This window comes from Trachemys scripta, chromosome 6 (assembly GCF_013100865.1).
Source record: "Trachemys scripta elegans isolate TJP31775 chromosome 6, CAS_Tse_1.0, whole genome shotgun sequence".
Taxonomy (NCBI): Eukaryota; Metazoa; Chordata; order Testudines; family Emydidae; genus Trachemys; species Trachemys scripta.
This window is the reverse complement of record NC_048303.1, coordinates 125,736,715-125,748,200: the sequence shown is the minus strand read 5'-3', so window position 1 is coordinate 125,748,200 and position 11,486 is coordinate 125,736,715. Positions and strand designations below refer to the sequence as shown.

Here is an 11,486-nt window from a genome sequence, read left to right as displayed (position 1 = left end):
ACCCCTCCAGTCCTCTGCTCTGACCTCTGAAGCCCCCCACACCCCCAGCCTTCTGCCCTGCACCCCTCCACACACCCCTCCAGCCCTCTGCCCTGACCTCTGAAGCCCCCCACACCCACCCTTCTGGGGGTGTGGGGGGCTTCAGAGGTCAGGCCCCACTCAGCCCGCTGCCGGCCTAGGTGAACAGAACGCCAGGCTGGCAGCGAACTGAGCAGGCTGGTGGCGTAAGATCAGCATTTTAATTTAATTTTAAATGAAGCTTCTTAAATATTTTGAAAACCTTGTTTACTTTACATACATAATAGTTTAGTTATATATTATAGACTTATAGAGACAGACCTTCTAAAAAACGTTAAAATGTATTACCGGCACGCAAAACCTTAAATTAAAGTAAATAAATGAAGACTCGGCACACCGCTTCTGAAAGGTTGCCTACCCCTGACCTAGGATATTGAAGTGTGAAGAAATGCTGTTAATCTGGTCAGAGTCTCTTTGATAGCCAAAGATTCTGTTTGTTCCTGTAGGCTAAACAAGGGTTTCAGAGCTTTGACAGCAATTGTTACATGGTGGATTAAAGACCGGGGGCAGAGCAGGGTAAGACGACGATAAATGATATATGGAGGACGGCTACACGATCCTCATCTCATTCTTCATCGCTTGTTACTGGCTAGACCTGTCGTCATTCTAAAAGACTTGCTGTCCGTGCTGCTGTTTACAGCCACGGGACTGGATCCAGAGCCCACTGAAGTTCATGAAAGGCTCCCATAAATTTCATTATCGAACCTGTAGACAGGAAAGCATCACTGTATTCAACACCATCCACTCCCTGGTGTGTTCAAAGTCACAGACACTTCAGTTAGGAGCGAAAGCTTTTATGTTATTCTCTTATCAGCAGGGCAGAGTAAGTGCGGCTCTGGGAGGGTGAGCTGCAGTCCATTCCTTCTCACGTACCATCAAAGACAAGGGCTCCCTTAGCTCCCAGTCGGCTATTGAAATGAACCATGTCTTGTGATTTGTAATGTGTGCAGCTCTGATCTGGAAGCCAGTAAATATGGGATCCTGTCTCTCTTTTCCTTCTTACAGTCGCTTTTCAGAGAAGAACATGTTCAGGAAAGATTCCTTATTTTTGCCGCTCCCCAATCCCTCTTGCATGAAATATCATTAAGTAGGATTAAACGATGAGGGAAATGGAAATCCCAGGAAATGTGATGATTGTTGTTCTTTCTCTTTTCCCCTCTTGATTCCACTCTTCCATAATCTGTGCTTGTTTGCATACACATGCAGATCTCCTCTGGCTGTGTTAAATGTTCGGTCTGTGGTTTAAAGAGTGAGAGACGTGGAGGAGTCGGGCTATGTAGAGATTGATAGTATTTTTGCCTTATGCTCCCTGGAAAGTGGAGCTATAATTGTACTGGGGCTATATGAAGCCTTGTTTTTTAGGGTGGGGGAAGCGACAGAAACATGGCAAAGAGAATGACTGAAATCCTGATATCACTGAAGTCAGTAGCAAATCTCCCATTGTCTTGAGTGGAGCTGGAATTTCACACTATTAATCCCTGAGGTAACTCCAGTGATGTCAGTAGAGTTACACCTGGGATGAATTTAGCTCAATAACTGGTATGTAACTTTCCGTCCTTCTACTGAATTAAACTCCCCTCAGGGTCTCCAGTATCCCCATGAGGTTCTTGTGTGTGTACATTTGTATTAGGAAGTTAAAGTCTTACCATCCTCTCCTAATATCAACCCTAAGCTGTTGGGCGAGATGGGTATGATTTCCATGTCTGGTGCTATGCCGGAGGTCAGACTAGATGGTCAGAATGGACCCTTCTGCCCTTAGAATCAGATGGATCCCTACTGGCTCCATAGTGGAGAAGGATACTGAGTTTGACTTGCTCCATTTTAGGCGTGGAATAATCTAAAGTGAAATATGTTTCATTGGCCTGATATTTAGACGGAGCGCAGAGATCAGCATTTTCCCCATTGTTTATAAGAAGTATGTTTGCTCCCATATGCAGGCAGTAGAATTAAGAATTAGAGTGTAAAATAGGGTGAATGGAGACACAATATATAATATACACGCTTGAAGAATTGTTCGCTGAAGAAGACACTTGCAAATCCACGGTCTGCATTCAAATGATCAGTATCTGTAAGGCCTTTTTCAAAGGAGGGCTGTGTAGATTACAGAAAAACATTGGTGTCTTTTAGTCTGCTGGTGAAACAAACTTTACCTTTAATAAAATGGAGGTATTGGGATTCCTTTTTTGGTCTGAAGTCTACAGAAAAAATGACTCCACCAAGAGAAAAAAATAATGAAATGGTGATGGAGAATTTTACTACTTTTGGGAAAAGGAAAATCCCCAAATTAAATGTATTGTTGAGAATTGTAACAGTGCCTGGTACAATGGGGTCCTCGTCTACCACTAGGGCTCCTAGGTGCTATGGTAGTACCAATTATAATTACTATAATTAATTATAATTTATTATTATTATTAATAATGATGCTAAAATTCAGGGTATTGTAAACTAGTGTTGCAATTCTGTTCTGAAATCTGTCTTGTAACTGCACTTGTGTGATCCTCCTGCACATGCAGTCTGGAGATTCCCTCCTCTATGGGAACTGCCTCCTTTAAACTCCAGTTCTCAGATGCATCCTGTTTGCCACTGTTCCAGAATTAGGTTTGGGAACCAGGGTCTCCTGCTACTCCCCCCCCCCACCCTTCGTGGGTCTGGGGTCCTGGGAGAGTGTGATGCTTTGTCAAGTGAGAGGCTGGAACTCATGGAGGCAAATATTAGCAGAGGTACAGATCTTCATAACTGGACCTCACAAATATAAAGATGTCAAGCATTCGTATCTTCTTGTCATTGCTAAACCCATTCATTTGCCATCGGATTGCTTTTTCCATATCTCCTGCCTGGCAAGGAGGGGAGAAGCAGTCTCTTCAAAAGCAAGGGCATGATCCTGCAGTTGTCAATCAATGACTTCCGTAAGAGCTTGCCAGGAGCGGATGGTAGAGTTAGGCACCCAAACGGTTAGTTATAAATGGCGCTGGTGAAAATATTTCCCAGAAAAGTTTTGTTAATAGAAAATGGCTTTTTTGTGTCAAAATGTTTTAAGTTAGGGTTGTACTTAAATACTTTGTTGATCCAAAACTTATGGAAGCCAATGGGAGCCGGCCCATTGTCTTCAGTGGGTTTAGATCAAGCCCATAGTAAAAAAAATGCTGATAAGAATAACCTAAAGAGAGGAAAAATTCTGAAAAATAAAGCACGTGCAGAAATTAAGGAGATGACACCTTGCAGGATAATGGCGCTGGGCGATGGGTTTTTCACCTAAACTTTGTTGTGTTCATCTGTTTTTAGAGATGAAGAGGAGAAAAAAAAATCTCACCCTGATGGTACTGATGAGAAGGATAATGGACCCCATTCAAAGACCATTACTCGGATCGGCCATTCCAATAACCCCTTCCTGGACATTCCTCATGACCCCAATGCTGCTGTGTATAAAACTGGATTTCTGGCTCGGAAAATCCATGCAGATATGGATGGAAAGAGGAGTGAGCATCTTTTATGTTTATTGTTTTCTCTCTTAGGTACCACTCTTTACCCTCCAGTGGCTTATGGCCTTGTGCCCATAAACAAGAACAAGCCTGCTACAGCCAGGTTATTGAAAGCATAAGAAACAAAATAGCCATGTGATTATCACAGCAGAAAAGAACACTATTGGGCCATTTTGAGGACTGTTCCGTGCCCCGTAGTGTAAAGTTAATGGTACCCACGTCCTTTGCTTTAGTGAATTTGTGTAATGAAAATGTAATATTGGAGAGCAACGTGTATCTTTTGTGCTTAAAGAAACTAAAGTGTTGTTCACAAAACTCAGGCCAGTTTTATTGGAACTACTGTAGGTTCTGTTCATGGACTAGCCCAATATTTCTCAACTTTTGCCATCCGTGATTCCAAGTTACAACAGACATTTTTCATAAAGAAGAGTAGGAAGGTCCTGACCCCTTGAAACACCTGTCGCAACCCCCCCCCCCCCCAGGGTGTCTCAGTCCCCAGATGAGAATCCAAGGATTGATCCATCCCTGTAGAAGTTCACTGGCCTTTTCAGAATAACCCTGTAGCAGGTCATTCCTTGTTAGTGAGGTATAATACTCTTCTTCAAATTAGACCTTGCATCCTTTCAGAAATAGGATGTCGTTTGGTACCTACTGGCCCCCTATTCATAATAAATGTGCAACTACGTTTGGTTGCATTTCCAGCTTTTAATTTCATATTTCCTCATTGTTGTAACTGTATAATGGAGGACTCATTATTGAGGGCTTTTTGGGGGTGGGGAGTGTATTGGTGCATATGCTATTTTTATACTGTTGAAAACTGCAGTAGTCACTGCTATATGAAGCCTTGTTTTTTAGGGTGGGGGAAGCGACAGAAATGTGGCTTTGGAGAGCAGTGACTACTGAGAGCATCTGTGTTTTCCCGATTGTTGTTAATGTATATGTGGTGGTAGCTCATATTACAATTGCTGGGATTAACACTGAAAACAAAATCTGACTTTATTATGGACTATGAACACCTGTTGCTCTTTTTCAGTTGTGTACAAGTATCTGAAGATTGTGCCATGTATTATGCTAGGTCTGGATGTCTTACAACCGAACAACATTTTCAGAGTTGGAGCCCTAAAGATAGACTCCTAAATCCATATTTAGGTACTTTTGAAATCAAAGTGGCCTGATTCTTCCTAATAAATAGGCCACCTCATTGGTTAAACTTCATGTTCTAAACAGGTTCTAAGTGGCTTAGAATTATTTTACCAACATCCCACTCCAGGTTTGCTAGTGGTGTCCACTCCCTTTACAAATCTTAAGGAAGAATTGTGCTTCCTTTGCTTAATCAGAACAATAAAAATTGCATATTATTTAATGGACTAAAGATTACACTTTCTGCGATAACCATACACATGATTAAGGCATTTAGGACAACATTTTCAAAAGTGCCTACATGACTCAGGAGCCGAAGTCCCATTAAAAGTCAATGGGACTTTGTCTCCTAAGTCACTTAGACACTTATGAAAAAATTTCCCGTAGGTTTTGTGGTCCCAGGTAAGTAAGATTAAACTAATTTTTAAAGATAGATTCTTTTTTTCATGTTTATTTTTCTCATGGAGTCACTACAAGGCCAAGTTAAGGTTCTGTGGGAACCTTCAGGGGGTAGAAAATACCAGGTGCTAAAGAGCTGTTTATTCTAGCGGCGAAAGGCATAACAAAAACCAGTGGCTGGCAGCTGCAGTCAGACAAATTCCAATTAGAAGTGAGGCGCACGTTTGTAACCAAGAAGGTGATTACTCCCAAGGGAAGGGGTGAAGTCTCCGTCTCGCGATGTCTTCATGGAAGAGGTGCTTTAGCCAATCACAATTTATGCTTTAGTCAAATACAAATAGGTTTAGCAGAGAATAATGGGGCAAAATGTAATGGCCTGTGTTATGCAGGAGGTCAGACTAGATGATCTAATGGTCCCTTGTAGCCTTAAGCTCTATGAATCTACGAATGGTGCATTTTTACACTTTAACATGTTCGAATGTCTTTGAAGTAAAAACAACGAGGAGTCCTTGTGGCACCTTAGACACTAACACATTTATTTGGGCTATACTTTGAAGTGTAGCTTTAACTCTGAATTCCCTGGCTTTGTAATTCTTGTTTTGGGATAATTACAAGTTTTCACTGGTGTGGTCCTTCAACTTTAACACCAGCTTAATATAGGAGTTTGTCTGGGATTTTAGTTGTCTTCCATCATTTTCTCTCCTTCTGCTAGGAAGAAGGGACTGGGGAAGCAACTGAAAACTTGATCCTGGTTTCTTTGTGGCTGCAGCAAGAGGGATGGATGCTTTGGTTTGCTACCCCCTACAGAGTGGCACTGTACCAGTTATGAGTGGTGCCTGCTTGCAGTTAGAGAAGTTCCCTCTAACTCCACTATCTGGTGGTCTTCACTACTCTAATCCTCTGTCACCACACAGAGCTCAGACTGTGCTGCATAGCGTGTCCCACTCCTGTGGCTGGTGAAATTCATATTGTCAGGCTCGCAGAACGGGACAAGCACCTGTACTGCAGCTGTTTTCTGGATAAGCTCTATTCGCCTGCTGACCCTGTAATCATGGCTGTTTTGTCCCCCCCGGCCCTAGCTACAGAGCAGGCACTCTGGCTAGTTACGCTCCCCTTTGAAAAGCAGAATACAAGAGATGTTGAATGCAGAATTAATGTAGGTTCCCTGTTGCCTAGACAAAGGGAAAAATGGATTTGAGTTAAATGGGTTGCATTTCTTTTGTTTTCTCTTTAGCTCCCAGAGGGAAGCGTGGCTGGAAAACCTTCTACGCTGTGCTGAAGGGAACAGTGCTTTACTTGCAAAAGGTAAAAGAAGTAGCTTTCTTTGAGGCGGAGAAAGCAAGGGTTCCCAACCCTTTCCTCTTGGTGCCTCCCTTCAGTTGGGCACCCACTCTGGTTTCCCAAGACCCACATGGCACATCTCCAGTCCATACACAGATCCTCTCCCTGCCTGTCACTTTGACCACGTCTCGCTCTCTCTTTCTTAACTCTGTCCATCCCTACTAGTCTGCTGCTGTCATTCACGGCTTCACACATTCTGCCCTACCAGTGAAGACAACATCATCTGCCTGTTTGTCACACACACATCTCTGTGCTGCCTTCCATGCTGCCTATGTGTATGGACACATGCAGAAGGCCTCTACCTTCTCCTTCAGATCCCTTCTTGAGACCCCCATCTGCCATGATGCATGTCAGAAACTAGTCGGTTAATCATGGCCTGAAAGGAAGCTAGGGGGAGGGTTTGCCTTCAAACTGGCCAGAAACAGAGTGGGGATTTTATTCTAGATCAACATGAAATGGTAAAATTTCCTGCAGTGAACAAAAATTCAGTTTGAAACCATCTAATTGTTTTGACTTTCCAGAGTGTTGAAATATTAAATATAAAAGACCAAATTAAATGATCAACTGGAAACAAAATGGTTTTACCATATCAAAAGGAAACAAGAAAATCAAAACTTTGTGTTGACTTTTTCCAGTCAAAGCTTTTGTCAAAAGTGACAGGTTTCTGCAAAACGTTTTGATTTCATGAAATCCACCTTAGGGAGAAACGAAGCATGGAAAATCTCAGTCCAGAAGTTCATTGTTTCAGGAAAAACAGAGTTTTTGCAGAGTCTGGCATGCTTCATTGTAGTGAAAGCTACAGAACTGTGGTTTTCAGCACAAAGGCTGTGTTTACGCTGTGGACTTTACAACAGCACAGCTGTACCGCTGTAGATCTCCCGTGGAGTCGCTCTGTGGCCAGTTCACACCAGTGCTTTTGTCAGTGAAACTTATGTCGGTCAGGGGTGGGTTTTTTCCCACACCCCTGACCGACAAAAGTTTTGCCGACAAAAGTGCTAGTGAACACAAAGCCTAAATGATACGCAAATTATCCTAACTTCCAGAAGAGCTCTAGCTACCTTGGCTTCCATGGAAGCTATTCTGAGAATTGCATTGCTCTGCCACTGAGCGACTGTATGATCTTAGACAAGTCATGTCCCTTTTCCGTGCCTCTCTTTGCCCTTCCACATTTTGTCAGTTGAGATGGTGAGCTGTTCGCTGCAAGGGCACTCTATCTCTGTACAGCACCTAGCACAATGGAGCCCCAATCTCAACAGTGACCTCTAGATACTACAGTAATAATAATTGGTAGATATATCATCTTCCAAAGGGCAATATGGACCTGATTCTGCTCTCTCATGATTTTCTATCCTTGTTTTTTTTTTTTTTTTTTTTAAAGACACCTATTACGGAGGTATCTAAGGGACAGTAACTCCAAGTTTATGCTTTTATAAGCATCAGCAGAATCAGAGCCTATGGCCACATATTAGATGGAACAGGGCCAGTGCTAACTGCTGTGTTGCCTATTGTTCCATTATTAAATGAGTGATTTGAGAGAGATGCTTTCTGAATCAATGAGCAGCCAGGCTGCCAGAGGGCCTTACCTGAAACACTTGCAATTAGCCAACTAAATACATCTGCCCAAGATTATACAAGATCAGAAATTTGACAAGCTTTAACGTCTGTCCTGTGCATGGAACCCCCAGGTTAATTTCCTGCCCTCTGTGGTTCTAATGTGACAGGAAATCAGCAGAAAAGGAGACTGTCACAATGTCTCGTCATTAGCCTGAGCTGAAATGGGACTGTGAGCTTGGACTGACTTTCATGCAATAAAAACTGGTTTCTTGACAAATGGTGTAGTACAGCAGGCCATACCGGTTTGTTTGGATCGGGTTTTGTTTGCAGCGATACTAGTTTTGTGATGTTACACTGTATCTTTATAATGCTATGGGCTTTAGGATTTTCTGTGTGTAAATTTGCTCGGACCCTTTTCTTCGACTAGAGAGGGGGAAAAAATTGACAGGAGATAAAAAAAGACATAAGGACGGAGCCCATACCTAAGTATCGGCACCTGGACACGTACGGGATCCTCTGAAGAAAAGAATTCTATAGTGATCCGGCATAGTCAGTGAAGGTGTCCACCCGTTGTACAATAGCTGGTAACAAGCACAATTTCACACTGGGGTTCACTAAAAATGGATTAAGGAAGGCACAGCCTGTGAGTCATGGAAATGGAAAATGGAAAAGGCATTCCTGGCTGGCTACCTGGAAATCCAAGGAGAGCTGAGTTCAATAGGACGCTGAGACTGAACACTGCATTAAAAGATGACTTCAGCTGATAGTGAGGCCAAAGCGTCTGTCATGCTGCCTCACTGTAACTGGGTTTGGGCTTGAGCCAGCCGACTTCGATTCAGACACTGGAACTGCAGGGGAATTGTGTTGTGCATGTTTAAAGGAGATGTGTAACCTGGTGTTCTCCAGCTACTGGGGTCCTTCAGCCCAAGTCTCGGCATCCTGTATCAGTTCTACAGGACTGAGGGCCTTTGTGGGGGAAGTCTGACTGCCCATCACAAGCCTCTCTAGACTTTGTCTGAGAGTAACAAAGTAAAATTGTTTTAAGGGCTTTCAGGGAAGTTAACAGAGGCCCCAAATCAGTGGTCTTGTAGGCTACCAGTTGACCTAGTAGGGTTCACATGGGTGTTTGACTTTGGTCTGTAGATAAGAAGGGATCCTTCTGTCTCCATGCCTGTCCGGGTGTGAAGCCTCATTGGGAGGGGGATACTGGAGGGAATCAGATACTGCTGGAGTTGACTTGCCAACATCTCCCCTCCCAAGAAGGGGGCGGGAAGTGTGAGACAGGGCAGTAGCTGGCCAGATCATTGACATCCGGTGACAGTTTTAGAGCCAGACCACTGCAGGCTTGAGGTTTATCCTAGCTTGCATCTCTCCATGAAGCATTGCCAATCTCCATCTTTCCTTCTTGCCGTGGGACCATGTACGCTCCTTACACCACATTTGATTAGATTCAGAAGGGTTCTTTTGCTCCAGTCTCCTACCCTCTTGTTTTCTCCATTGCAGGTCGTAGCAGAACCACAGTGACTCTTGCAAATGACAGGCAGGGGGAGGCCTACAGGCCAGTGCATTGGTTTTGGACAGCAAATGGTGATAATGACCTACCAGACCCACCAGTGCATGGGTCCTGTGTCTGAGAAAACCACTCGCTCAGCAGAGTCTCTGTGGACAAACCAGCACAGTCACTCCATGACCCTGGTGGGGGGATGGAAAGCACCGTCCTGTGCTCAGGGGTCAGTGATGATCAGTCCATGAGAGTGGTGTGCTTACTGCACCCCCTGCATGAAGATCAGGTGCAGGCTGTGTCCTGCGGCGTGAGCCACCTGGGGGAATCCTGATGAAACCCTAACTCAGCAAGTCAACAGTTTAATTTGTGTGGACACTGAACTAGCCAAGGTGATGAGTCGAGGAAATCCTAATTCCAGGCTTGGCAGCAACTTAATTAGCCCTGACTGCAGGGTGGCCTGTATATCCTTAGAATTCCCACGTAGGTTTACTCGTGCTGTGTTGGCCGGCTCCATGGCGTTACCCTGATTTACACCCGCTGAGGATCTGACCTAGTGCAGGGCACTCCAATGAGTCAGTTCCCTCAGCGGAGCCTCCGTTTAAAGCATTGCTGCCCCCTGCATTGTCGTTCCTAGAGCAGGTCTGCCTACTAGATCTCTGCCCAGTAGTGTTTGCTAATCCTGGAGCCAGATCACCCACGGCCAGAGCGTATTCTTCCCCCTTAAACATTAGATCCCCATTATGTGGCAGCCACGCTTCACCCTGCTCAGCACCCGGAGTCCTAACGAGGCATATCTGACATCAAGATTGATCAACATCATGTGGTCATAGGTTAGGGATGGATAGCGGTTAAGTGCTAGTTGCAAATTCTCTTTAAGCAACTTTGTGTAAACTTACACCACTGCAGCATTGCCAGGAGGTGACTTGTCCCTTGACATGCCTCTGGAATGCCCTATTTTGGGCTGGCTGTGCCACCTTCACATGTTATTGCATACGGATGCACACCTGGTTGACGAATGTCTTTGCAGCTTCACTTTACAACGCGGCTGGGTCTCAGATTGTATTTAGAATGCTGGTTTTTTAATTGATTCTGATTTTACGCTGGTTCGACACCACGTGAAATCCAAAATCAGGTTCTGGGCTATGACTTAAGAACACTGTGGAATTTAGCCCTCTAGGATTTATTTAACTTCTTCATGACACTTACTGGTCTTCCCTCTTCTTGTCGGGAAGGTGGTGGAATTCCTTCACTTCCTTGCAGAGATATTAAAGAATCTTAAAAGGTAATGTTTTAAGAACCGAAAATGGAAATGTTTATAGAACAGATTAGGTTAAATTGATATTTTTATAATCACTGCTGCTGGCCCTTTATGGAACATGACTGTATTGCCTTTGTTAGGTTAAAGGAAGAGATGAACAACCTGAAATAACTTCTGCCATCTTTTCGTTTTAATTACTGCAGGATGAATATAAACCAGAAAAGGCTTTGTCTGAGGAGGATCTGAAAAATGCAGTTAGCGTGCACCATGCATTGGCATCAAAGGCAACAGACTATGAGAAGAGGCCCAACGTCCTAAAGCTCAAAACAGCTGACTGGAGGGTCCTGCTTTTCCAAGCCCAGTATGTTCTGTTCACTCAGAGTTTTCCTAGGGCTGGTTTGTTTGTGGGCAGAAAAGGATTGGGAGGAGAGGGGGGTGATTGTACCCTCTGGGGGTGCAGGAAGTTCGTGACTTGGAGGGTTAAGTGGGACTCTAACGGAGATCAGTCTGTTTAGTTTATCAAAAAGGTGATTAAGAGGTGACTTGATTCGCATGTGAGAGTATCTTCATGGGGAGAAAAGACCAAGTACTGAAGGGCTCTTTACTCTAGCAGAGAAAGACATGAGAAGCAATGGCTGTCATTAGAAGCCAGATAAAGTTAGCACAATGTGTAGCAGTGAGGGTGAGTAACCATTGGAACAAACTGCCAAGGGAAGGCAGTGGTGGATTCTCC

The 11,486-nt window shown here is 44.0% G+C and overlaps 1 protein-coding gene across 5 annotated transcripts in view; it reads left to right on the top strand.

Moving 5' to 3' along the window:
- PSD3 (pleckstrin and Sec7 domain containing 3) overlaps positions 1-11,486 on the top strand; it is a 158,167-nt gene that overhangs the window by 123,835 nt on the left and 22,846 nt on the right. For all 5 annotated transcript variants that reach the window (XM_034774827.1, XM_034774828.1, XM_034774831.1 and 2 more), the window contains 3 exons: positions 3,361-3,554; positions 6,331-6,401; positions 10,957-11,114. In XM_034774827.1, the coding sequence (XP_034630718.1) occupies positions 3,361-3,554; positions 6,331-6,401; positions 10,957-11,114 (423 nt within the window). The remainder of the gene's footprint in view (positions 1-3,360; positions 3,555-6,330; positions 6,402-10,956; positions 11,115-11,486) is intronic.